The 27,605-nt window shown below is 51.0% G+C and overlaps 1 protein-coding gene across 1 annotated transcript; it reads right to left on the bottom strand.

The window, feature by feature from the left end:
- Positions 1–351: 351 nt before the first annotated feature.
- On the bottom strand, positions 352–23,663 carry Aldh2 (aldehyde dehydrogenase 2 family member). Its single transcript, XM_028765895.1, has 13 exons — positions 23,225–23,663; positions 11,689–11,793; positions 10,504–10,644; positions 9,060–9,139; positions 6,771–6,882; positions 6,223–6,351; positions 5,364–5,477; positions 4,514–4,616; positions 4,051–4,235; positions 3,387–3,551; positions 2,034–2,191; positions 1,563–1,677; positions 352–663 (listed from the first exon to the last, which is right to left on the bottom strand). The coding sequence occupies exons 1-13, from the start codon at positions 23,342–23,344 to the stop codon at positions 631–633; spliced, it is 1,560 nt and encodes a 519-aa protein (XP_028621728.1). The 5' UTR covers positions 23,345–23,663; the 3' UTR covers positions 352–630.
- Between the last annotated feature and the right edge of the window lie 3,942 nt (positions 23,664–27,605).

The following is a 27,605-nucleotide window of genomic DNA, read 5'->3' as shown; positions in this document are numbered from 1 at the left end:
GTGTGAAATTCCAAATGTAGCCACAGCCACAGCTAGCCCTCTCTCCTTAGCTAACATCCCTCCTCCTCAGCCCAGAATCCCTTGTGCGAGCCAAGGTCACAGGTACCAAGAGGGGGAGGAGAGTAATGAGCTACTTTGTGACACCAGCCAATAGTGGGGACACTGGCCTGGTGTCTGGCATGTCCAGGAATGGAGAGAGGCCCTGCCTTTAGTGACCGGTGACCAGTAAACACCATTCCTCAGAGCTAATTCAGTTCTAACAATGGCCTTGTCTCCTCCCAAGGCAGGGAGTTACGGAATGCAACTGAGATAGGACTCAGAATTTATGTCTAAGAGAACTGACCCCGAGGCTTTCATCTGCTGATTTTTATTGCTCATTTGCTTAAGCACTGAGGGTAGAACTCAGCACCCCGAACGTCTGGATGCGTGAGCTCCATCCCCTACCCAGTTTATTGGGAGCTTTCCTCACGCACCGCCCACCAGCCCCATCCTGTTTATCAAATTCTGACTTTCTTGGCCCAAGACACTTTGGTGAAGGGGTTTTTCTTTGGAGGTGCTGTGTGCGTGGTGGTTTTTCTCGGTATCTTGTTGGGTTTTCGGGTGCTGGCTGAGGAAGCCGGCAATGCCACTTTACGAGTTCTTCTGTGGCACTTTGACCGTGACCTGTGAAGGGGTTGGAGAAGCAATTATTCTTCATACTTGGCAAGTGCCAGGAGGTCCCCCTTGGGGACAAGCAGCCCTCTCTTCCTTCTCACATCTCCTTGGCAGCAGCCTGACCTCTGAGGGAGATCATACGGTCGCTATCTCTTTCCTAGATTCTCACCCAAGGCCCTAGGGGACATTTGCCAGTGTCAGGAGGCCTGCCCTTTCTGGGGGATCGAGAGGCATCATAGTTTAGTAGCATCTGGTGAGTTGAGGTCAGGAAGCTGCAATATCCAGCACTGTATAACCCCCAACAAGGATCCCCCAGGGTAACTCTGAGGAAGAGGCTATACCCACAGGCGTCTCATCAAGGAAAGGCCTTCGTGGCCCATGGCTGCACCTCAATTTGAGGTATCATAGTGTTCTAAACTCCTCCTCTTCCTGCATTTACTTTATTTTCCATTCTTTCCATCAAAAGACAAGCATTTTCCACATCAAAGGTGTGACGAGCCATTTTTAAAGGGCTCTGTAGTCCATGGTTGGACAGACGCTAACACCCCGGCCATATAGGTCACACCTGACTTTTCTTTTTGGAAGACCTGTGTCCACGGCACTGTCCCTCTCTCTGTACTTCCGATAGGGTCTGGGCTACGTTCCTGTGAGCAGAACAGGACCCAGGTGGCTTGGCAGCTGCGCCTGCTCACACTTCTTACCGGAAGCACCTCACTGCCAGTGGGTAGCCACTGGGGTCCTGCCTTCTCTCAGACTGATCAACTCTGTGGGTCTGTTGGGGCTAAGACCCTAGAGGCTGTATCTGAACTGCTCTGCAGCTTCTCTGGCTTAAATTACAAACTAATCACAAACACTAGTGCCCCTGGCCAGGAGAGGCCAGGGCACTGTACCCCAGGCTGTGTACGCACCGTCTTCACTTCCGTGTAGGCCTGCAGGCCGTACTCCCCCAGCTCCCTGCCACTCCCCGACATCTTATAGCCACCAAATGGGGACTGGGCCCCAAACACATCGTAGCAGTTGATCCTGTCATCGGAGAGAACGCACAGGTCATGTGAGGGTCTTCGTGCCACTCCAGGCCATGGATGACCTCACCCTCGCCATCTTACACAGGAAATGGAGGCATGGGGCAGGTTAACTAACAACCGTGGAGGGGGCTAGGACAGGTCACGTGAGACACTCTGCTGTCATCCTTGTCTGCGCAGATGTGGTCACAGCATATCAGGAGTCAGCTTCCAACCTCAGGCATCCTGGCTAACAGGAGCCTGGCTCCCCTCCCCGCTTCTTTCTTTCAGGGTATATATAGACCTGGCTATCCTGGAACTTGCTAGATAATCCAAGCTGGCAGATATTTGGGGGATATTTTACTGGGAGGCTCTTACCACACAGTGCCAGCCTGGAGCGCCTGGGACAGGTAATTGGCCTTATCCAGGTCCTTCGTGAAGACAGCTGCTGCCAGCCCGTACTTAGAATTGTTGGCTCGACCCACGACCTCCTCTATGGTCTTGAATTTGAGGATCTGCATCACTGGTCCGAAGATCTGGAGGGAGAGGCAGAGAAGGAAGGCTGGAAGACGAGGTGCTTCCTCCCCACTTTCAGGGCTGAAAGGTGTTGGAGGAGAGCAGATACTGTTTAGCGCGAGACCTGATATAGCCAGTCTGGGACGACAGTGATCTCCCAGATCATAGAATATGGATTGAGGGAATCGGACAAGGACTGGCCACACTGGCCGCCTCCTGGGTGGTCTGTGCTTTGTGATAAGAAATCATTTTATTTCTAAGCAGGCCCACAGCGCATGAACTATATTAGTATGTGATCTTAGCGTAGAGAATTTAAGACTGGCTCCCATCAAATTTAACCTGGGACAAGGCCCAGGCTGCCTGCTGAGCAGTGAAATGGCCTCTAGTTTCTCTTCTTTTTCCCAGCAGTTTCCAGAACAGGCCACTTCTTCACGTAGCTCCGGCCCCTTGGATGGAGAATAAAATTCAAATCGAGACCGACATTGCAAGACGTCCTTCAGCGGCCGGGGCCATAACTTCAGACCTGCCCAGAAGCCCACTGAACAAGGCACATCGCAGGAGCACCTACCATGTGACCAGCTCGTTCAGTGAGCTGGGACAGAGGAGCCTAAGTAGGAGCCAGGGAAGAAGACACTGGGAAGTGGCAGTCTGCAGTGACAGGGGATAAGGGGAGGATGCCCCAGGGACCTCAGAGTTGGGACAGAAACTAAATCAAGGTACCACAGGCTGATGCACAGCAGACACAGGCAAACTGCCACACACCCCTCTCTGTCGCCCCAGAATATTCTCACTAGCATATGAAAGGGTGACACTATGCTGTCCTGCATGCAGCTTCATGGCTGAACCCAACTGGTGCAAGCAAAGAGGAAGCAAGAGCTGTGGTATTGGGTAAGAAGTCAAACACGGGCTTCATCCAATGTCTTACTTGAGACAAAACTATGCAAAGGGCCAGATGAGCCCATTCCTAGATTCATGAGCCCCGGGGAAAAGGATATAAAGTCCTGTGGGCTGGGCTACAGGATTTAATGTTCTCTCTCCCATTGGTGGGAAGACCCAGAAATCTTAAGGGAAGAATGACGTATCAGTATCGGGCTGTAAATAACTTACTCTAAGTAGGGAAATGGCTCAAAACCAGAGTTTGAGGCACCGTTAAGACACTGGATCAAATCACCCACTTCCCCTTCCTGCTAAGAGCAGCACAGCCCAGGGGCTCACCTCCTCCTTGGCAATGGTCATGCTGTCTTTTACATCTCCGAACACGGTGGGCTGGATGAAGTAGCCACGGTCCGCGGCGGCGCCCCCACCACACAGCAGCTTTGCCCCTTCTTGTTGTCCCGATTTGATATAGCCAAGGATCTTCTTAAACTGAGTCTCATCCACCTACGAGAGAAGCCCAGAGGGACTGAGAAGCTAGATCAGGGCCAGGCTCTCTGGCTTCGGGTCGAGAACCTAGAGCCAGAGGTGGCTGGGACGGAGACGTGGGTCCTTAAGAAAACCTAGAGCCAAAGAGAAAATGCTACAGTCAGAAGCATAGTGCCAGAGAGAGATGCCACAACCTTGACCACCATGGCAAGGCATGTCATACTCAGTGTTTCTCTCTTTAAATTCCTAGATTAGCAAAATGAAAACAAAGATACATAGGCGCTTAGGAGAGTGGCTCCTTAGCAGGTATGGCGGCCATTGTCCTACCAAGGTCTATGAAGAATCCGAAATACAGGACTCAAGACAGGGGATGGGGTCTCCCGATTGGTCCAACAGGACACACAGACGGTACCCAGCAGAGGAGACACTTGAAACCAGCCCCACCGAGTCTGAGCCACCCTGTCCTCTCTGCTTGCTGGCTTTGGACTCCAGGCCGAGCTGCAGCTGGCGGGCTTACCTGCGGCCCCTGCTCTGTCCGGCTGTCGAAGGGGTTCCCCACCACCCGAGACTTGGCCCGGGCCACACTGCGTTCCAAGAACTCGTCATACACATCCTCATGAACGAAGGTCCGGGAGCCTGCACAACAGCACTGGCCCTGGTTGAAGAACAGGGCAAAGTGGGCCTGCTCCACAGCCCAGTCCACTGTGGGGAGGGGAGAGCGAGAGAGAGGCCCTTAACCTCCAGCAATGCTCACCCACACACCCCCTTCACAACATGGGGAGGGGGGTAGTGCCGCCCTGGGGCCAGGGCCTGGCCAGAATGAAATGGAACCTTCTTCCCTTTGTGAAGACTGTCAACTGTGAAAGAGACAGAGGAAAGGAAGTGTCTCGCAGAGAGGGCAGGAGAGGGTGTGCTGAGGTGTGGTGGCCCAGTGGCCTGTGAGTGGGCAGTACAGGGCTCCCTGCAGCCCCAGAACTTACTGTCAGCGTCCGACATGATGATATTGGGGCTCTTTCCCCCCAGTTCCAGGGTTACTCTCTTGAGGTTGCTGCTCCCGGCGGCAACCTGGATTAGGTGACCAACCTGTGGAGACATGGACACATGGACTGCTGTCAACAGGGGGAAGGAAGCTAAATGCTCCTCCACACACAGAGTCCCCAAGTCCCAAGAGACCCAAGAGTTCACCTCCCACTGCCGCCGCTGAGATCTACACATCCTGACAAGAACCCTTCATGTGGCTGACACACTGGTCTGTGTCAGGTGCTGGGATTTGGAGCCAGCCCTCCTGATGCCCAGTATGGCTTAGTGACAAAGGCACCGAGGCTAGGAGAGGCCAAGTCACCTGGCACAGAGCTGGCCCCACGTGCATCTCTGTAAGGAGCCCAGCCCCTCTGTGAGACTCAAAGCCTCCGACTGAAGGCAGGCTGGGTGTGGAAGGGGCCGGGAGGTAGGGGCCTGATCCTCCTACCTCCCCCTCCCTAGTGCTGGGGAGGCACCATTCTGGTCTCAGAGGGAATAAATAGAGTCTCTGGGCATACGGTGGGTCCCCCAGGCACACAACAACGTGGCCTGGACTTCACCTAGGCTTTCTGAAGGCAGTGAGGCCCAACCCCCTGGGGTAAGTGCTGACACCTCCCCACCTCCCATCTCCACAGCAAAGCTAGAAGACCACAGAGTAAATAGTCCTGACCTGCCCTCCGGCACACCTATGTGGGCTGTCATTTGGGTGACTGCGAGGCATGTTCTGGGACAGAAGCTGATTCCTCTGAAGGGAACAGCCACTGAGCCTGAGCCAGCATGCTGCAAACCTGAGGTCCTGAGACACCTTACCTCAGTGGAGCCTGTGAACGCCACTTTGTCCACATCCTCGTGGGACGCGATGGCAGCCCCGGCAGTAGGGCCGAATCCTGGAACGATATTGACCACGCCAGGGGGGAAGCCTGCCTGTAGGGTAAGCCAGGAGACGGGGATGTCAGCCTCTTTTTCCCAGGGCCTTGATGAAGAAAACACCCCATCGTTCCCAACAGTGATCTGGGGATACACTCAAACAAAAGCCACTCACAGTGCACGAGCCACCCTATATGGACTTCTGAAAGTGGCTGGGACAAAGAGCCTGGCTATAGGGTCCCCTGTGGAGCTGACAGATCTGGAACAGTGGCTTTCATCCTTCAGGGGGTCTTGTGCCACAGGCCCCAGTGTGCGAGACAGTAAAAGGGACCCTTCTGCTTAACGTACTGAGGACAGAGTCCCCCTCTGGATAACGTACTGAAGACTGAGTTTCCCTCTGGTTAAGGTATTGAGGAGAGGACTAAGCTCCCCCCTGTATAAAGTACTGAAGATAGAATTCCCCTCTAGTTAAGGTACTGAGGACCGAGTTCCCCTCTGGCTAAGGTACTGAAGACTGAGTTTCCCTCTGGCTAAGGTACTGAGAACCAAGTTCCCCTCTGGTTAAAGTATTAAAAACTGAGTTGCCTCTGGTTAAGGTACTGAGAACAGAATTCTCTGGCTAAGGTACTGAGGACTGAGTTCCCCTCTGGGTAAGGTACTAAGGACCAAGTTCCCCTCTGGGAAGGTACCGAGGACAGACTTCCACAACCACAGTCTCAGGAGTCCAAGGATTTCCTCAGATCTCCTTCAGAGCAAGCCATGCTAGGACACTTGGAGGTCCCACCAGAAGCAAGCCACCCACCTCCTTGATCAAGTTGGCCACATAGAGTGCGGTGAGCGGTGTCTGCTCAGCCACCTTCATCACCACCACGTTCCCAGTTGCCAAGGCTGGGCCCAGTTTCCAGGCTTGCATCAGGAGCGGGAAGTTCCACTGTACAAAACAACAGTCACTCAGCCACAGGGCTTCCTCTGAGAGACATAGCAGGTAGCAGAAGGGACCACCCCTGAGGGGCCCTACGACTTAGCCAGGGGTTTGGACACTGGTTGAGGCAAGTGGCCGATAGTGACAGTGACTCACACCTATTAGTAGTACCTTGGGTACTAGGTACCATGTGAGTCCCTGATTCCCCATGATCAACTGACTGCCACTACTCAGATGAAGAACTGAGGCTTTACAGGGGATAAATGACTTAAACCCACCCCACTAGACTCGCCAAAGCCCATGTAATAGCCATTACCCAGTCACCTTCCGGTGACTCCTCCAGGGAATCTCCCACTTTGCAATGAGCATGGCTGACCCCAAGTTTCACCCCCCTTAACACCACGCCTTCTGGAGGGGCTGGTACACACCGGAATGATCTGCCCACACACACCCACAGGCTCGTGGCGGGTGTAGCTGAAGAAGTCGCCATCGATAGGAATGGTTTTCCCGTGGTACTTGTCAGCCCAGCCAGCATAATAGCTAAAAGAAGAAAAATCCAAGCATGTCTAGCCTGCACCACATGGCAGAGAGATGCCCTAGATTGCAGGGACAACCACCGTGGCATCTGGCTTATTCCCAGAAGATAAGGGATGACCACCAGGACATGGGGACCCACTCTAGAATAAACTTCGGAGCCTCGGACAAATACGAGACCTACAGCTGGGGCTGATTCCCACCTGTTCAGCACACGTGTTGGGGACTCAGTCTTTTAACTAAGTGCCTGGGTTTATAACATGTGTACAATGCCAGCCCAGCACTGGAGGATCATGGGTATGACCCAGTGGAAGACACATCAAAGGCCACCACATCCTGGACTAGCCTCGACCCATGAAGTTCATTATCCTAATCAGGTCACACAGGTGACAGAAAAGCATGATGACCAGGAGACAGCCAGCGTGTTGTCATGGCATGTACAGTTATGCCTTTGGGAAAGGAAGGGACAGGAAAGATTCGGGATGAGGCATGGGAGTTTACAGAAGAAAGATTCCTGACGTGAATAGGGTCTGCCAAAGCTGACCAGATTGGGACTCAAGTTTCTTGGGCTTAGCATGTCTGACATTTTGAGTTGGACAATTTTTTTTTGTTTTGTTTTGTTTTTTGTTTTTTCGAGACAGGGTTTCTCTGTGTAGTTCTGGCTGTCCTGGAACTCACTCTGTAGACCAGGTTGGCCTCGAACTCAGAAATCCACCTGCCTCTGCCTCCCAAGTACTGGGATTAAAGGCGTGCGCCACCACCGCCCGGCCTAGTTGGACAATTCTTTGTTGCAGGGACTCGTTCTGTGGGTCTCAGGACATTTAGCAGTGTCCCTGAGGACCAAGTTCCCCTCTGGTTAAAGTACTAAAAACTGAGTTGCCTCTGGTTAAGGTACTGAGCAACGAGTTCCCCTCTGGCTAAGGTACTGAGAACCAAGTTTCTCTCTGGTTAAAGTACTAAAAACTGAGTCGCCCCTGGTTAAGGTACCGAAAATAGAATTCTCTGGTTAAGGTACTGAGGACTGAGTTCAACTCTGGGTAAGGTACTAAGAACCAAGTTCCCCTCTGGTAGGGTACTGAGGAGAGACTTCCACAACCACAGTATCAGGAATCTGAGGCTTTCCTCAGATCTCCTTCAGAGCAAGCCTCTGGAAGTGCTCACTGCCCCTGGGGACATGATGACCTTGGGTGAGCACCCATGTCACAGAAGACAACTCCTGCCATTTGGACACTGCTGTCCTGTGCCAGCCACTGTCATACCAGTCTGTCCACACTGCCCCTGGCTGGTCAGACTCAAAGCAAGCAGGTTGCAGACCCTTCCCCAGGAGGTTGGCATTTGGTCTAAGGGATGCCAACATCAAAACTGGCTTCTAGGACTGGGGAGATGGCTCAGTGGTTAAGAGCACTGGCTGTTCTTCCAGAAGTCCTGAGTTCAATTCCCAGTAACCACATGGTGGCTCACAACCACCTATAGTGGAATCTGATGCCCTCTTCCGGCATGTAGGTGTTCATGCAAAAAGAGCACTCATATATATAAAATAAATAAATATATCTTAAAAAAAAGATACTCGGGCTGGAGAGATGGCTCAGCGGTTAAGAGCACTGACTGCTCTTCCAGAGGTCCTGAGTTCAAATCCCAGCAACCACATGGTGGCTCACAACCATCCGTAATGAGATTGGATGCCCTCTTCTGGTGTGTCTGAAGACAGCTACAGTATATTCATAAATAAAGTAAATAAATAAATCTTTAAAAAAAAAAAAAAAAAGATACTCGTGGCAAAGAAATAAGGGAGTCGGGGTGAGATGCAGGCCTTTCACCTTGAGACATGATTCTTGCTGTTGTCTATAATGGGCAAACCCCAAGGGCTAATCATCACAGCCCCCACCTTGATCATTAAGTTGTTGGTTCAGCAGTTAAGAGCACTGACTGCTCTTCCAGAGGTCCTGAGTTCAATTCCCAGCAACCACATGGTGGCTCACAACCATCTGTAATGAGATCCGATGCCCTCTTCTGGTGTGTCTGAAGACAGCGACAGTGTCCTCATATACATAAAAAAAGATGTTATTTGAAAAGAAAAAGATGTTGATGACTGAACAAAACTCAAAGAGCAGAAGGAGAAAAACTGTTTCTGCTTCCCGACATCTCTCCCTCCCTCTTCACGATGGCCAGAACAAAGCCCATACCGGAGACATTTCAGGACCATGTCCAGATCCACCAGGTAGGAGATGACGTAAGGCTTGCCGTTGTCCAGGGTCTCCAAGGCCTGAGGAGAGATCAAGGTTGGCAGAGACATGTTGGTGCAGGAAGGGAGGGAAGCAAATGGACGACCAGTGACTCTGGGGCTGACTTGACAGGGATGGTAGAGGCTCGGGGTGAGTCTCTTTGGATTACTGAATGTCACGGGGATTTTTGGACCAACAGGGAAAGGGAGAGAGAGAGGAAGGCATGAGGAGCCAGCTTCATCCACTTCACAGACAGACTTTTAAGTTCGGTCCTCAGCCAGGTACAACTGCTGGAAATCCGGACATGAATGGAAGGCATGGTGACATAGATCGTTCATCATACATATTAAACTAGGAAAAAAATGAGTCTCCTCAGCTCCACCTCAGACGAGGACTAGCCCTGAAGGACGAGGAGGGCGCAGGCTGGACACAGGGAGATGAAGTCATAAGTCCAGCAGGAGGGGACAGTGTGTGTAAAGGTCCCAGGGCTCCAAGAATTTTGGCTGTCAAAAAAATGAAGGGGAGCCGGGCAGTGGTGGCGCACGCCTTTAATCCCAGCACTTGGGAGGCAGAGGCAGGTGGATTTCTGAGTTCGAGGCCAGCCTGGTCTACAGAATGAGTTCCAGGACAGCCAGGGCTACACAGAGAAACCCTGTCTCGGAAACAAAACAAAACAAACAAACAAACAAAAAAACAGGGCTGGAGAGATGGCCCAGAGGTTAAGAGCACTGACTGTTCTTCCAGAGGTCCTGAGTTCAATTCCCAGCAACTACATGATGGCTCACAACCATCTGTAATGGGATCTGATGCCATCTTTTGGCGTCTGAAGACAGTGACAGAGCACTCACATATGTAAGATAAATCTTTAAAACAAACAAACAAACAAAAACAAAGAAAAAACAAACAACAAAAACAAACCAAGGGGCAGCAGGTGTGTCTGAGCCAGGGAGGAGCACAGCTCACCCTGACGCAGGCAGTGGAGCCCGCTAGCTAGGTCAAGGACTTAGTCCCAAAGCTTTATGAATTGAATGCCACTGTGTACCTGGACAGTTCACTCTGACGACCACCATAGAGAATAGGGCTCCCTTTGAATTCTCCCATCAGGGTGACCAGGTAAGAGCCTGGCCCACCATGCAGAGGGGTCTAAGGGAAGTGACCAGCTACAAAGGCCTATGTAAGAGAAACACTCTTCTGGAAATCTTCCATCTTGGCCACACCCACGGCATCAGGACAGCCGTGGAGGCTCAACTGGTTAGTGACAGGTAGACCCCAAAAGTATCTGTCCATAGACACCATTATGATCTATGAGTAGCAAGGCCTCTGGGTGTCCAGGAGATGATGCTGTGAGCTTCACTATAGCTCCCTTCAGCTGTAGGACATGAAGACAAGAGGGCTGAGGACTCACCGCCAGGTAGGTCCGGTCCCGTTCGATGAGATCCGCCAATCGGTGCAACAGCCGGCCCCGATCAGATGCATCCATCCGGCGCCAGGGTGAGCCCAGCTGGAAGGCTGCCCGAGCGGCCTTCACTGCCTTGTCCACGTCCTCCTGTAAAACAGTCACCCTGGGAGTTCAGACCTCAGCGGTAAATGCCTGCCAGTGCTGTCCACTCCACTGCCAAACATTCCATGGGGCCAGTCAGTATGGGCAGTGCAGGAAAACCCCCAAAACAGTCCTCCAGGGGCCCGAACCTAAGCTGCCAACAAACACTTCACCAGGGGGTATGATGGAAAGGTGACCTCTGGCCATTAGGAGGGAGAGGTTCTCATGACTCAATCCTTAGGGAGAGACCCTATTTCTGAGCTTCAGAGGAAGCAAGTCCAGTCAAAGAAACCATTCCTTGCTGATGGGGTTCTCCAACAGTTGGCAGCCGGGTAGCCTAGCACATCCCATACGGGAGGCTAGGAACTGGGAGCGGACCACAGGGCTTTTTTTTTTTTTTTTTTTTTCGTTTTTCAAGACAGGGTTTCTCTGTGTAGCCCTGGCTGTCCTGGAATTCACTCTGTAGACCAGCTGGCCTCGAACTCAGAAATCTGCCTGCCTCTGCCTTCCAAGTGCTGAAATTAAAGGCGTGCGCCACCACTGCTCAGCTAGGGATTTCATTTAGAATAAATACATCTACCATCAAGATATCCCATAAACCAGAAAAACACACCATAAACCAGAAAAACACAGTAGGTTCTTTACACAGTAGGTATAAAGGAAAGAACCATCTTAAAACAGACAGAGGCAGCACTTGGGAGGCAGAGGCAGGCAGATTTCTGAGTTCGAGGCCAGCCTGGTCTACAGAGTGAGTTCCAGGACAGACAGAGCTACACAGAGAAACCGTCTCGAAAAACCAAAAAAAAAAAGGAAAGTAAAACACGTCAAGTGGTCATATATCAGTCATACAAAAACATAAAGCAACAACTGTGCACTGTGTGTACAATACCTGTAATCCATGCACTCTGGGCACAGCTGGGAGGACTGACCCAAGTTCTAGGCCAGCCTGGGCTACATAGTAAGTTCCAGGCCAGCCTGGGGTACAGATGAGATCCCACCTCAGAAACAAACAAAGGCCAATCTACACGGATATAAGTCACCAGGCCTTACCTTGTTCCCTTCGGCTACCTGGCAGATGACCTCCCCCGTGGAAGGGTTGACGGTGGGGAATGTTTTCTTGCTGACGGCATCATGCCACTCATTGTTAATGAAGATCTGCAATCAGAGTGGAAAAAATGTTCTCAGGTCCCGCTCTCAACTCTACTGAGCACCCGTAAGGTAAACATGGGGAAAAAAAACACGGAGTTGTAGATCAGCGCCCGAGAGCTGTAGATTCCAGGTTAGAAGCACAAGTCCAGAAACATCCAAGCGAGAATACCCACTGACCACAGGACCCGAGTAACCGCCTGACTTCTCAGTGAGTTGTGTTCTTTGCAGAATAATGAGAATATTCTTAGTGTATCAGTCATCCACTGCTGTGTAACAAACATCCTCAAACACAGTGGTTTGAGACCGTTTCCTAAGAGCTGTGCCTATGGGTTGGGCTCCTCGTGTGACTACAGTCCAAGAGTCACCAGGGCAGCATGAGCAAGGCGTCTCTTCCCTCATTAATCCAGCACCACGTGGCTACTTGGCTTCTGGACAGCATGGTGGACCCAGGATAGTCAGATGTCTGGGGGGCAGCTGACCTCTCCAGGGAGTCTCAGAAGGAAGCTGAAAGGTTTCTCCTGGCCTAGCTTTAGAAGCTGCCATCTCTGTTGCTGAATTCTATAGGTCCGAATGTGCAGACAGAATATCTTGTGTATTGTATGGATGCATCACCTGTCAATTAAAAAGCCTATGACCTGTGGCTTAGGCAGGAAATAGAAGTGGGACATTCTAGAAGAGAAGGATTCTGGGATAGAGTCAGGCACTCGAGATGGACCCCTGAAGATGTGAAGAGACAGACACATGGTACCTGAGCCCAGGTAACCAGCCACATGGGAGGATGTAGGCTAGAATAATGGGATACTTTTACTTATGTCTAGTCAGAGAAGAGCCTAGTTATATGGCCAAGGTATTTGTAAATATATTTTGAGCCTGAGTCTTATTTCTAGGAGCATGGAGCTGGGAGAAAGAACCCGAGTCTAATTTCAACAAGAATGTGTCACAGACCCACTCCAGACTCACGGAGGCCAGTCAGGGCAGGAGCATCCCCCTTTCTCTTGGAGGAACAAGAAAACACAGCCATCTTCTCTCTCTCTTTTTTTTTTTTTTTTTTTTGGTTTTTCGAGACAGGGTTTCTCTGTGTAGCCCTGGCTGTCCTGGAACTCACTCTGTAGACCAGGCTGGCCTCGAACTCAGAAATCCACCTGCCTCTGCCTCCCAAGTGCTGGGATTAAAGGCGTGCGCCACCACCGCCCGGCAATGTGTAGCCCAGGCTGGCCTCGAACTCGTGATCCTCCTGCCTCTGCCTCCTTCAGCAAATCCTACCGGTGTGCGCCACCACTACCGGCTCTTTTTTTTTTTGTTTGTTTGTTTTTGTTTTTCGAGACAGGGTTTCTCTGTGCAGTCCTGGCTGTCCTGGAACTCACTCTGTAGACCAGGCTGGCCTCAAACTCAGAAATCCGCCTGCCTCTGCCTCCCAAGTGCTGGGATTAAAGGCGTGCGCCACCACCGCCTGCCACCATCTTCTTTATTATTGTTGTTGTTGTTATTGTTGGTTTGATACTCTCTGTGTGGCTCTGGCTGTCCTGGAATTCACTACGTAGACCAGGCTAGCCTCAAATTTATAATTTATAAAGATCCACCTGCCTCTGCTTTCTGAATGCTAGGACTAAAGGCATGCGCCACCTTATCTAGCTAGCCATTTTATTCTAGGAGAGACGACCCTCAGCATATCCGTTCATCTCTGCAGTACACACTGTAAATAACGTCCAGCTCAGGTTCTGTCCCAGGGTGGGGACGGTGGCCTAGTTCAGCGATCAAGAACATAGGTTGGAGGCAGAATTTGGACCAAAGACTTGGACATTTTGGTTACTGGCTTTGTCCCCAGGGTCAGGGACTTCTGACCCTGAAAGTAGTCCAGCCTTCTTTACCTCCAGAGCAGAGCCCACAACTCCCCTTCTAAGGTGGCATGCCCGGGCATGCCCTGGCACGAGCAGATGTCCACGTTGACTGCAGTGGGTCCTGGGAGTCCCAGGAAGCTGAATTTTCTGCACCAAACTCATGTGGCCCTCACTGTACGGCTGCTCACTGCCCAAATCCGGCAAGAGTGAACAAGACTATCAGACTATGATTGTCGTTTCAATCTCCACCGATATGCATCTTTAATTAATTTGTCACTTTAATCCTAGGCCTGTGTAGTTCCCAGTGAGGGACTTGGGTGTGATGCTCAGACTTGAAACCTTAACACCTCTGGGCTGGGTTCCAGGCCACCTGTGCTGTGGCCATGGGTCACGTGACACAAAGGGAAGGAGGGAACTGAGGCCATGTGGAGAGGACTTGGGGATAGATGTGGAGTGCCCAGGCTGACGGGTCCCTCCATGGCAGGGTGGTACAGACAGAAGTTAGGAGGGTACTGGAGGGCCGGGGGAGAGGGCAGGAAAACGTGGCTTCATCTGTTCCTTGTCTACACTCCACGATCTGCATTCGCAGGCGCTGTGTGCACCAGCACTAGTCTCTATCCACTTCACCGCGCACTGGAGGGGACGGGGCAGAGGGAAACTTGGCTATGGGTTCACATCCACAGCAGAGGTGAGAGCCAGGCGCGGAATCCAAGCTTTCGGATGCCGAGGCCTTGTTACCTTCCTATTTCCAACTCCAGCCTCCAGCCACAGCCCAGGTCTACCTGCGAGGTTAGAACACCCGTCCCCAAAGTATCTCCCTGAAGCAAAACATGGAAGTGCATGTGTAGCACTTAGAAGGCTGAGGCAGGAGGATTGCCTTGAGGCCAGCATACAGCACACAGCAAAACCCAGTCTCACAAAGTCATTATCATTATCATAAATCAACAAAAATACAGTCACCATCTGTCTGTTTTACTCACTCCCCTACCCCACCACCCCCTCCCCGGCCCACTACACTTTATTCTGAATGTTAGAAAGAGCAAACTCAAAGGTGAGGCAGGCGCGGACTAGAGTCCAGCCCTCCCCACTGGGAAACTAGGGAAATGGGTCTCAGATGACCGTAGGATTCGTGGCGACAAGAGTATGCAGTTCCTGGCCAGGACCCCACACAGGCTGTTTTTTAACACAATCCTAGAAGGGGCAACTGAAAATCTCAGACCGAGTGTCTCAGCTCCCTGGCTCTCCCCTCACGACAGACTTCATGAGTTTACCCTGAGGTTCTCAGGGCAGTTTGCAAACATCAGGAAGTTAAGACAGAGAGAGGTGGCCTAATCAGACTCGGAGGACACCCGGCACTGCCCCCACCCTGCCCTGTCTCTGTGTTGAGAGGCCAAGTCTGAAATATGCTGTGTCATTCTTCCAGTCTGTGGGAGTGACTGCTCAACAGCCGGTCCTTCCTTCTTGGCTGGCTGGTGAAATAAGAGATTGCTGAGCTCAGGGTCCCGGTTTCCTCCCTGCCACGCCCCCTTCACTCCCAGCCAATCGCTGGTGGGGAGCCAGGAGGGCAGGGCGCTCCCACACAGCCGGACAGAGCGCCTTCAGACCACAAAAGGGCAGAGTCCAAGCCAAAACCCCACTCGCTTCTAACCCTCCTGGCCCCCAACCAAGGCCTGCCTTACATAAGGTGCTGGATCCACTTCCTCTTCTGTTTCTGGAACACACAGGTCAGGAGGTGACGCCCCGAATCTGAAGTCAAATCAAAACAGTGTCTACTCATGTCAAGAGGGTTCCACAGACTCCAGGTGTCCTGTAAACTCTAACAGCAAGCCAGGGCCGTCACCATGACAGACACAGGGCCAAACAGCAACGCCTTGGCTCCCTGGAGATCAAGTCCTGAGGAAGAGGGGGCCCAGTGACCACTCACAGGCTGTGGAGAAAGTGGAGGGGCTCAGAGGGAGCCATTAAAGAGGACCCAAAGAAACGGGGACCCCATGAGTTTTGTGGAAGCAAACACCTTTAATCCCAGTACAAACATAAAGGGTAAACCTTAAAGAAAACTCAGCTAGATGTGTTAAGTCTTATTAATTTAATTCCAGCACTCTATGGGCCAAGCATTCAAATACGGGGTGGGGTGGGGGGCATTCCTATTCAAACCACCACACGCTGTGGCCTGTAGGAGGGGGGAACTTTCTAGAAAGAATTCCAAGTTGGCTGTTTGATTAACTTTCTCTCTCTGTGTGTGTGTGTGTGTGTGTGTGTGTGTGTGTGTGTGTGTGTGTGTTGGGCAGAGGTCACGTTTTGGAATTCGGTTCTCTCCTTCCACCATGGACTTTCTACGCATAGAACTCAGGCCATCAGGCCAGACGGCAAGCATCCTTATGCTGAGCCACTCCGAGGGCATCAAGTTTGTTTTCCTTTCAAACTAAGAGTCCAACAATTCCATTTCCACATTCCACAATCTAAGTGAGACTTGCACTTTCTGGACTTTCTGGTCCCACCCCTTTCTGGAACTGTTTTTAACAGGAAAGAGAGGAGTCTTCTTCCTCAGCATGGTCTCCAGTGCTGATAAAGAGCCCCCAAGCCCTTAGCTGTGGAGAACACAGTCAGAGGGCAAGCAGGACTCATTGGCTTGTGTTTTCTTAGGGGTGGTCCTGTCTGGGAGCAGGCACCATCAGCATCGTGCTGTGAGGGGGAGGGCCCATCACTGGCTTCCCAATGGAAACCCTATCATCCCAGCAGAAAGAACCCAGGAGACCTAGAGAGATGGGCCTTGGATCCTGGCCTCCTGGGAAGAGGAGCTGCAGGTGTCTTTCGGATCTGATACAGCCGTCATTCCATCCTCTTCCTACAATGATCTCTGTGCTTCCTACCACAGCAGGCGCTGGCGAGACCTGCAGCCCCAAGGAAACCTGGGCACACAGTTCTGGAGGTGGATGGCTGCCCAGCTCATTAAAGGGTCATCCTGGGAATCCCTTTCGAATCCCGATGCACGGAAGTCTCCTAGGATACCCATGATTCCATGCTTCATCTCCCACACGGGTGATTCCAAAAAAAAAAAGAAATGTTTGGTTTAGGGAATTCTTCTGGCTTTCTCGCTTTTTTTTTTTTTCTTCCTTTTTCTATTTTTATTTTTTGAGATCGTCAATATGGTAGCCTAGGCTGGCCCGAAATCTCCTTGCCTCAGCCTCTTGAGTGTCACCATGCCCAGCGCATACCAGCCATGGCCAATCTCCCCCACATTTCCTTCCTCTGAGCTATAATCAAACCCCAGGCCTGCAGCTCGGAGCAAGCACTCATCTGCTTCTTAAATGGCAGTTATGTAACCATCCAGTGAACGACACATGCTAGCTTTTGCATTACAAGATCCCAAAGGGGTCAAGTTCCAGATAAACACAGAATGCCTCTTTAACATCCAGAGGCTCCTAGGGTCAGCTTGCAGCCAAAGCTATGGGGAGCCCCTGAGATGTTCGGGCACTGGACCCCATCCCTTTCCTCTTTTGCACCCCAACCCCCCAAAAGCCAGTGCTTTTTGTACCAGCAAATGTATTGTCGCCATTCCCAGGAAGGGGGCGGGGCTTAGCTCTATTTTGGAACTTTTGCCAGGATAGTGAGGTTTTAATTTGTCACTGTGCTTAAAAGCTGACAATTCTGTCTCACCGTGACCTCTGGCCCTGGCCCATTCCATACCACCTTCCCACCCATTCCCAGATTCTGCTCATGTCAACTCCCAGATACGTTACATTGGGTCCCTAGGGTGTGACCCTATCTCTGGCTCCCTCTGCGCAAAGCCAGGACTATTTTCATAAACAGCAAGCATTTGTAAATTCAATATTTGCTCAAAGACAGTTCCTTGCCAAGCAGGGTGCCAGTACGGGGAATGCAAACTGGAGCACAGAAGCAGCTCCTCCCAGCTGATTTCAAAGGTCCGATCGAATGTCTCCTTAAATATTCACTTTGTATTCTGACCCAGAGGGGCTTAACCATGAGGTAGAATATCTGTGCTCGAGTTATGCAGAGCTGAGCACAAAGCCTGCTTTCAAACTTACGGTCTAAGACCTTCCTGAAACCCTTTGTCCCCAGAGTTAGCAACAGTAACTCACTGACTTAAAAGAACAGAGAATGGATGGAGGAAACGTTCAGGAAATCGCCCTCAGTCCAGGGCCAGATGGGAGTATGGGGTCGGGAACTGGGGCTATCAGACCAGGCACTATGGATACTTGCCCAAACACGTGCTAGACTCACCCTGACCCCACAGACAGGATTGCAGCCACTGCCTTTGAGTAAATATTGAATTTACAAATGCTCGCTGTTTATGAAAATGGCCGAGGGAGTCAGAGACAGGGTCATACCCTAGGGACCCACTGCAAAGTATCTGGGAGTTGACATGAGAACAGGGGGTGTGGAATGGGCCAGGGTCAGGGGTCATGGTGAGACAGAATTGCCAGTCACTTAGTTGCTCAAGGACATTCACTGGCCCACTCATGGTGGGTCACCCAGGTGGCATGGAACACTATTTGAGGTTCCCTGGTTTTAAAACTACTGGTGGCAAAAAAAGACATCTCCAGGCTCTGTGGGTTACCCCTAACTTTCTAACCAGTAAACCAGTGGAAGGGGTGTGTGGGGGGGTCAGTTCATATAGTCTATAATCACACTCTGTATCCCAGGTTAGCCCAGCACTCACTCTGTTGACGTTGCTGATCTTTGCGGGCAGGGTATCTACGGGACCTATCATCTTTGTCGGCAGCATCTCTCCAGCCCCGCCCCCTTCGTCATCATCTCTTCAGCCCCGCCCCCTCACAGCCAGTAGCATAGGCTGGTATCGGAAGACTTGAGCCCCCATGCTGAGATTACAGGCGCCCCTCCACCGCCACCTCTTTTTTTTCTTTTACTATTCGATTACAGCAAATGCACTTGACGCAAACAAAATACAGCCAAAGTCACCTCTACCCACAGGCGTTCCCTGCCCTTCCCCGACCACTTGACCTTCCTGACGCTGTGACCATTAATACAGTCCTCCATGTTGTGCTGACCCCCCAACCAGAAGATTAGTTCCGTTGCTACTTCCTAGCTGTCTGCTACTGTTGCGAATCGTAATGTAAATATTTTTGGAGACAGAGGTTTGCCAAAAGGGGTCTCAAGCCACAAGTTGAGAACCCCTGTCCTAGACAGTAGTCCCTCCAGTCTGCTGGTACACGCTGTCCATGAAGTGTTCAAGGCAGGTCTTGGTTAACGAGCTTTAATTATTTTAATGTACTTTGTATTACAAAGAACGAAGGCCGATTGATTTCCTCCTTGCAGCTCAGTCTGAGGTTCACTGTTCAGATCCTGCTGACTCTGTCAGTCACGCAGAGGCATTCACCTTCAGGTGGTGCCTACCCGATCTCTTGCAAGTTCCATCAAGGGCCCATGAATGTTTCCAGTGAATTCCCACATAGCTCCACTTTCTATACTGAGGGTGTAACAGTATAGCAATTGAGAAGAATCCTGGGTGCTGGAGAGATGGCTCAGTAGTTAAGAGCACTGACTGCTCTTGCAGAGGATCTGGATTCGATTCCCAGCACCCACATGGCAGCTCACAGCTGTCTGTAACTCAGTTATCCACAGGACCTGATGCCCTCTTCCCTCAGGCACCAGGAATGCACATGCACACAGACATATGTATAGGCAAACACACTCATACCTGTAAAAGTAAAATAAGTCTAAAGAAAACTTCTCTGTAGGGAGACCATCTCTGGTTCCTTTTCCGTCAGTCGGTTCTCCTTGATTCCTGGGTATTAGGTTAAGAGGGTAAAAATAAGGACCACAGTTCAATGAAGACAAAGTTCCCACGCAGTCTCCTTCTCACTCTTAAAGACAAACCAAAGTTCACCAGGATTTACATAACAAAAAGCTAATGTTGGTGTTGGGTTGTAAGCTAAGCAGCAATGTCCTTACACAGCTGGGACATGCAAGGCCGTGGTAACCACAAGCAGGCCCTGCTGAGGTCTGAGGAGCACCCCATTTTGTTCTCACAACCACCCCACAACAAAGGTGGGAGTATTAACCCATTTTATAGATGTGGCCACTTTAGGTCCAGACTTGACCATTGCACATCCCTCCTGGATTTCTTGCCACTGTGCCGATTGTCTGGTGCCGTGATGCCGTGATGCGCCTTTTACTTAGGACTTAATTTCCATCTTCCAACTCCTGAGTGTCCCGTGAGCAGGAGATCTAGGGTGTGGTTAGCTGGGCTTGGCCTCTCAGGAAGCCTCCTGAGGCCCATCAACAGGGGGTGTGGCAAGCAGTTAAATCAGAGGTGGGTCTGTATACACTTTTTTTATTGTTTTTTTTTCTTTCTTTTTTTTTTTTTTCTTTTGAGACAGGTTCTCCTATAACCCAGGCTGACTTCCAACTCACTAGGTAGCCAGTAATCTTTCTGGCCCTCCTGTGCCTCCATCTCCCAAACGCTGGGATGGCAAGAGCTCACACCACCACACCTGCTGGGAATCAGACTCAGGGCTTCAAGCATGGTCACCTCTCTCTACCGAATGAGCCCTCCCCGACCCCCTCCATCCTCACCAGGCTCACACTCTTGTTAGTTCCTGTTTTTGAAGTGTTGTTCAGACTGGCTTAGAGTGTAGCTGACACTGACTTGAACTCCTGATCCTCCTGCCTCTGCTTCCCAAGGGTTGGGATTAAAGGGAGACTCCAGGGAGGAGAAGTTCGCCATGCTTTGGAGAGCGGTAGAAGCGGGCAACCGTGTGAGACCTCAAAACGGAGTTGGCCACACAGGCTGTTCCTACAGGTCAGGGAAGTTCAGCAACTGAAGTTGAGGGCAGGTGGAGAGACAGAGCTAAGAAACAGGAAAAGGCACGCTGTTCCGGGGGGAAGAGTAGTGCCCAGCAATTGTGTCCTAAGGCAAGTTGAAAAGGAACAAACTGTGTGAACATGTGTGTGTGTGTGTGTGTGTGTGTGTGTGTGTGTGTCTGTGTCTTTTGTCCGAGGATTCAAGGGAAGCCGGGTGGGGGCTGGAAGCCTGGTCCATTTCCCAGAGGTAAAAGTGGGTAGAGCGTTAAACTACACGCTACAGATGGCACCCAACCTGGTTTCCACATACATTGCAGACACTGGCACACAGAACTGGTGATGTTGAGCTTGAGCTGAGGCCCAGATAGAAGCAGGAAGCCATACACACAGCTGTGGTGCAGGAGGTATCTTTATACACCTTGACTGTTCTCCAAGACAGTGACAAATTAATTAAATGTAAAAACTAGTTTCATTGACATTGGGTCGATTCTCAGGCCCTGAAATCTGAAATTAACATAGGGGTAAGAGGAGCTTCTTTCAGAAGCCACACTCAGGGAATCCATTCTGAGGAAGTGGATGCCACCTAAAGTATCACCCACCCAAGAAGTTTACCTACCCAGTGGTCCCTCACAGGACAAAAGGCAAGAGAGCTCCAGAAAGATGGGCCAGACCTCGCTCGACCAGCTTTGGTTAGGCAAGAAGGTGGGGACATTCAGATGGGACTGGAGAAGATTGAAGAGAAACATCACGCCCCACCCCCCGCACTCCCTCCCCCTCCCGCAGGGATGCTCAGGCCCTGCAGGTGCCCTTGGAAGCAAGCCCAGAGTCTGTGAACGCAACCTCAAGGCCACACTGGCAGCTCCTTGGGGCAAATGGCCCTAGTAACAGCCATAGAGATATGCAGGAACAGACAGAACCCAGAGCCACGGCTTCCAAGTCCGGGTGTCCCTGGCAGCAATGATGCCACAGATAACCCCCGGAAGTTTCTAGGGTTCCCTCCACGAACTGCCAGGCTTAGGATAGGGAGCTCGTGTTCTCAAAAAAATAATAATAATAATAATCTTAAAAGCAGCTGAATGTCCTGGCTGAGAAAGATAAACAGTGTTCCGGAGACGTGGTGTTTAGGGACCCGAGTGGCAGGTAGCCAGCACAATGTCTCTCCCACACAAACTCATAAAAACAAAGAACTGAGCAAGGCCACTTGCATGAAGAGCGCTCCTGTGAGGGGTGCAATAGGGTCAGTGCCACGAATTTCTGTAATGAACCTGTTACTGTTCTTGTGATGTCAAAAACTGTGATAAGGGAAAAGGCAGGCATGGGGGAGGGGATTCACCCAACCATCCCCCCACTCCGCCCCCTCCCCACAACAAACACTCCAAACTGAATCAAGCCTGAGCACTTGTTAGGACCTGATACTTTGTGCCCTGCCTCCGGGTGAACAAGAGGAACGAAGCTATTGATCAGGTGCTTCCTCTTGTGGTCGGTCATTCCGGCTCCTTCAAGCCTCAGATCAGCGGCCAGCTAAAAACCAGCAGTTACCGCATTTACAGCTTGTATTATGCAAAGGATGGATATTTATTCCCCCCTGGATAGACTGTAGCACTCCTCAGAAGTCACATGGACATTTAAACAGGTCCTGCGAGTGTGTAAATGGCTGCCAGGTCCTGGAAGTACACACTGCAGAAAGCCAGAGGCCAAGGCTACAACATGGGTGGTCAGTAGCCCATCTGGAATGTGTCCATGAGATCAGACCGCTGTTCCTACCCAGAGTTGCAATATATCACAGAATGTTTCATTCGGCTAAGGTTTACTTTTGGAGTCCGAGAAGACAAGCCAGACTTCATCTTAACTTGGCTCTTTGAGACCCTGACCAGACCTCAGTCTCTTGAGCTGTGTAGTGGGGATGGTTATAGCATCCAACTCCCAGTTCTAAGGCTTAAGGCTTAAAGACTGAATTGTTTAGGATGCTGCCCTGCACAAAGGTTGGGGGAGGGGACTTCTGGGGAACCCGGATTGCTGCTCACACCAAGTGCCAAGTGCACGAGGCCCTGTAGTATCAAGAGACATGGGATCACTGAAGCCCAGAGCAGGAGAATTACAAGTTCAAGACTAGCCTGGGGCAACTTAGTGAGATCCTGTTTCAAAGAAAAAGTAAGAGAAAGCTGAAGGGCTGAGGAGGTGGGTAGATGGAACTACATGTCTGGCTTGTGCAAGTCCAAAGTGGGGTGGGAGTGGCTGGAGAAAGAAGAAGACAGAGAATTTCAGGCCAGCCTTGGCTACAAAATGAGACCCTCTTTCAAAGTAACGCATCAAGATACCAGCCCTGACTGCTTTCCCATTTTACAGAAGATGGCAGCCAAGTCCCACTTGTTGCACAAACAGAAAGAATACTTCACAACCACTTTCTTTTCATGTGATTCCAGACTTTACCAAAACTCAAAAAGCTAGGACAACATTCCAAAGTCCCGGTTGGGTAAGAGCAGCCACAGAGGGGTCCTGACCCAGCCTTTGCTTCTGAACTCTGGCTCAGGCCTGCGTGAGTCAGGTAGGGATGTATGAGAGGTCTCGCAGAAAGGAGCTGGGACGGCTGAGCCTTCTAGGTGAACCTGGGACCTCGCGGAGCAAGGGCTGGGTGCATCGATGCGGGATAAAGGGGCCCAGGAGTGTCCCGGGCCGGGAGACGACACAGTGCGGCCACATGGGCAGGGGAAGACGCGTGCAAAGATCGCGGGGCGGGGAGGAGAAGGGAAACTGAGGCCGCGTCGCCCGCTCCGTCCCGTCCTAGGGCCTGAGGAGGCGGCCGCGAGTCTCACCTGGTTGCAGAAGACCTCGGGCTGATGGTTGGGGGCTGGCACCGCGCTGGTGGCGGCGGCGGACAGCAGGCGGCTCAGGCGCGGCCCACGGCGGGCGGTGGCAAGTGCGGCGCGCAGCATGCTGAACCGAGCGGAGCTTAACTGAGCCGAACTGAGCTGAGCAGGGGGAGCCGGGCCGAGCGGAGCCGAGAGGAGCCGAGCCGAGCCTAGCTGAGCCGGGGGCGACTGCAGCGTCGTTGAACGAGTCCTCACCTCCGCCCCCTGCGGCCGCCAATGGGAGGCGGAGACACGGGGGCGTGGCCGGGGAGCCCCAGCCCCCAACGGCCCTAAGGGGCGCGACCCTGGCTCCCTAAGCCAAGCCGGAGATGGAGCCTTGAAGAACGCAGGAGTGGTCTGAGAAAGCTTAGCCAGGGCCGTGCGCGCTCCCAGCAGAGTGGCTGGCGCAGATGTGGCAGTGAAGAGAAGAATTCACAAAAGCGGTTATTCCGTGGACAGCCTGGGACTGGGCACTCGAGGTGCAGGAGAGCATTGGCTAGAAAGGGACGTGGACGCCCGGTCCCTCGTGTGCCTTTTAACCAGATGAACGCTGAAGTGGGCTAAGGAGATGGTGAGGAGCTTGGCAGGGGCTTCTGGGCAGTGCCAAGAGAAGTGTTTTTGAAACAGAGGAGCCCCCCAAAATGGGTGGAGCCCTTGGAAGCTGAGGCCCAGCCCGTTTCTGAAGCACCCAGCAGGAGGAGACTGCTGTGTATGAGCTTCGCCCAGAGCTCTGGTGACTCTCAGGATATTGTCACCTGCGCTTTAAGAGACAGCGACCAGACAAGGGGTTTGGGCGCGTTTCCTCTTGTGCCTCTCATTTTAGCACTGGACAGCTGATGTTGTTCCGGGGCTCAGCACCGTGGGCACAAAACATGGGGGGAAAGCTTTTAAGGACTTCACGGGCAGGTCACATGACCAACTGTAGGTGCAAAGGAATCTGGGAAACTGAGAGCACAGTTAGGAGATATTGTAAAGGAGCCACTGAGCAGACATTGAGATTCCCAGGGGGTCTGCACTTACAGAAATCAAAATATATGATCGAATTTTCATATCTCCCTGGAAACTGTGCAGCTCTGTATTAGCCAATCAGGTCAGAATGAAAGCCTGGCTCTGACCACTCAGAGAGAGAGACACACACAGGGCCCCTTTGTTTTCCGAATAAAAACCCAACAGAAAAATGGGTCTATGTCTTTAATCAGAACTTAAGAGGTAGAAGCAAGCAAATCTCTTGAGAACTCGGTGCCAGCCTGGTGGTCTACATACAAGTTCCGGCTAGCCATCACTATATATATAGTGAGACCCTTTAAAAACCGTCACCAGGCCGGGCGGTGGTGGCGCACGCCTTTAATCCCAGCACTTGGGAGGCAGAGGCAGGTGGATTTCTGAGTTCGAGGCCAGCCTGGTCTACAGAGTGAGTTCCAGGACAGCCAAAGCTACACAGAGAAACCCTGTCTCGAAAAACCAAAAAAAAAAAAAAAAAAAAAAAAAAAACCGTCACCAGCAGGGCCCCTGTGGCCGTGCATGCTTGCTCAGCGTGGAAATGTACCCTTGTGGAAAAGTAAACCATTTTGCCTTGCCAAAATGTTTTGGATTGTGTTCAGGATCTTGAATCTCCACACCCATTTCCTCATTGACTACTTTTAAAATGGCTACCTACTGTTTCATTGGCTACACGTACATGCCCATTTAAAGAATGTTCTATGGGCATTTTTTAGGGGGCTTCCAATCTTGTGCGATTACAAACAATGCCCCAGTTTGTATCTTTCTTTTGACTTACTGAGTAATTCACAAAGGTAGAGCCACTAGGTCACAGGATATTTCCTAATTAAATACAGATAGTGCTATATACAAGCTCCTTGATTTACGATGGGGTGTGGGCTATAATCCTTCTCAAGTTGGAAGTATCACAAATCAAGAATTCGTTGAAAGTCTACTTTCGGGCTGGAGAGATGGCTCAGGGTTAAGAGCTCCAACTGCTCTTCCAGAGGATCTCCAGTTCAATTCCCAGTAACTACACGGTGGCTCACAACCATCTGTAATGGGATCCGATGCCCTCTTCTGGTGTGTCTGAAGACAGTGACAGTGTACTCACATACATAAAATAAAAATTAAAAAATTCTAAAACAAAGAATGACTTTTAAGAAAGCCTACTTTCTTGTGGTACCTGCCCTGTAACTTCAGCACTGAGTTCGTGAGGGCGGGAGGATAAGAGTTAAAGATCAACCTGAAGAGTTCCAGACTAGTCTGGGCTACAGGAGACTCTTACCTCAAACAAACAAAAATGACTTCGATACACCTACCCTGCCACACAACACAGCTTAGCTACTAGACTGTGCTTTGTAGTGTCTGTGTCCGGCCCTCATGACTTCGGGCTCACTGGGAGCTCAGCTGGTGGAGCATCTTGACGGAGGATCCTATAGTTAGCTAGGGAAAAAAAGAATCCATGTTCAAAAAGTCTATAACCTTGCACAGCAGTGGCATTGGTGACACATGCCTTTAACTCCAGCACTTGGAAGGCAGAGCCAGTCTATGAGGCCAGCCTGGTCTATGGAATGAGTTTCAGGGACAGCCAGGGCTACACAGAGAAGCCCCGTCTCAAACCAAGTCTCTGTTGTTGGCCATCGGCCCAAGCACTGCCACACCCTTACCCCTTCCTGCTATTGTTATTTTCAATTCTGTTAGTAACTGTTCTCAAAGCCAGGGCGATTGCTCTAGTATGCGTTTCAAGTGAGATTAAATAAATGTCTTTGTCTGTGTGCAGCCTGTGTTTTCTCTGCCAGGTTTTAAATGTTCACGTGCTGGCTCTTTTTCCCCCTTGGTAGAGGGCTGTCCTTTTGAATTTGAATTGAAGAAGCCCTGTGTGTTTGTTTTTGTTACTGGTTTTAGACAAGGTCCCCCTATGTAGACCAGGTTGTACTTCAGCTCAGAGGCACCTATATGTGCTACTATACCCAGTGCCGTGTGTGTGTGTGTGTGTGTGTGTGTGTGTGTGTGTGTGTATGTGTGTGTGTGTGTGTGTGTGTGTTCCTCAATGTGGTGTCCTTCCTGCCATTTATCATTTTTTATTGGCAAATGATAAGGAGTCAGGGATTTCTGAACTACAGCCTGTTTGATCATCTATCACACATACCAGTGTGACACCATTTTTATTGATTTCTTGTCTTTTTAACCTTTTTGTTTTCTTGTTTATTGAGTCAGGGTCCTCCTGCCTCTTCTCTGAAAAACTGAGATTATACTTATGACTACCACACTGGTTTATATGCTGAGGGGGAAACCCTGGGCTTCCATGGACACCAGGGAAGCCCTCTAACCACTGAGCCATATACCCCTGCCCCCAACCCTATTTTACTACTGTGAAAAACTCCCTCCCTTAGGTTTAACCCCCACCATTTAATGCCTGCACTCAGAGACAGGACCGTGGCTTAAAGGCTAGCCTGGACTACATAAAGAGATTCTGTTTCAAAAGCCAAACTTTGGAAGCGAATCAAGCAGAACAAAACCAAAAGCTATCATTCTGGAGGGAGGGATGTAACTCAGTGGCAAACACTTGCCTGCCATGCTGGGCACTCTGTAGATCCTACTATAAAAATCCAGTAAACGGGCTGGGTAGACAGGACCCCCAGTGTCAGACTGAGTCACCATCCCTATGGGAATCCAGCCTGATGTGTGGCAAGAGAAGCCCAGGGGAGATGTTGTCATCCCTGTTCTAGGATAGACCGCTGTGGTGAGGGAGGAAGAGTGTGGGATTGCTCTGCCTTGATCCTCCTTTATAGACACATCAGCCAGCATGGTGGCGATCGCCCATCGGGTCCCAGAGCAGCTTGCTGAAAGTCACATGTCCTTCCCTACTGGGTACCAGGACAGTTCCCAACTGACACAGGATGGTCAGATCTGAAGAAGCCAGGGAGGGATCCTTCCCTTGTGTCTTCTGAAGCAATGGTTCCTCTCTCTCTTCCTCTCTCTCTCTCTCTCTCTCTCTCTCTCTCTCTCTCTCTCTCTCTCTTCTTGTGGGAGATTCCATTGGAGTGCATGGACATTGGGGAGCTTCCACTTGAATGGATGGTAAACATTTCTGAGAGGTTGGTCAGATTGATTCTCCTGAGGAGTGCAGGAGGAACTGAGAGTGGAAACCAGGGAACTCCGGGCAGCTTCCCAGAGCAAGTGAGTGTAGTTTTGCTGAACGAGGCTCAACTTTGACAGCTACAGCTACTTTGTCAATAGTGTTTCCAGTTCAGCAGAGAAGTGTGCTTCTCAGGCATCGTGTCCACAGTTAAATAAAACACAGCAGTGTTGTCTGTACTCAGAAAGCCGTCTTCCGTGTGGGAGCATCATGTACCTAACTATT

The sequence above is a fragment of the Grammomys surdaster genome, unplaced genomic scaffold, assembly GCF_004785775.1.
Source record: "Grammomys surdaster isolate TR1022 unplaced genomic scaffold, NIH_TR_1.0 166, whole genome shotgun sequence".
NCBI classification, from domain to species: domain Eukaryota; kingdom Metazoa; phylum Chordata; class Mammalia; order Rodentia; family Muridae; genus Grammomys; species Grammomys surdaster.
This window is presented reverse-complemented; position numbering and strand designations above follow the sequence as displayed.

Bases quoted from the DNA above. Each gene is read 5' to 3' on its own strand.
- Aldh2 (XM_028765895.1), bottom strand. From the start codon at position 23,344: ATGCTGCGCGCCGCACTTGCCACCGCCCGCCGTGGGCCGCGCCTGAGC. The intron at 11,794-23,224 runs GTGAGACTCGCG...CTCTGATTGCAG, and splicing joins CCGAGGTCTTCTGCAACCAG to ATCTTCATTAACAATGAGTG. The intron at 6,883-9,059 runs GTATGGGCTTTG...TTCTTCTTTTAG, and splicing joins ATGGTCCTGAAATGTCTCCG to CTATTATGCTGGCTGGGCTG.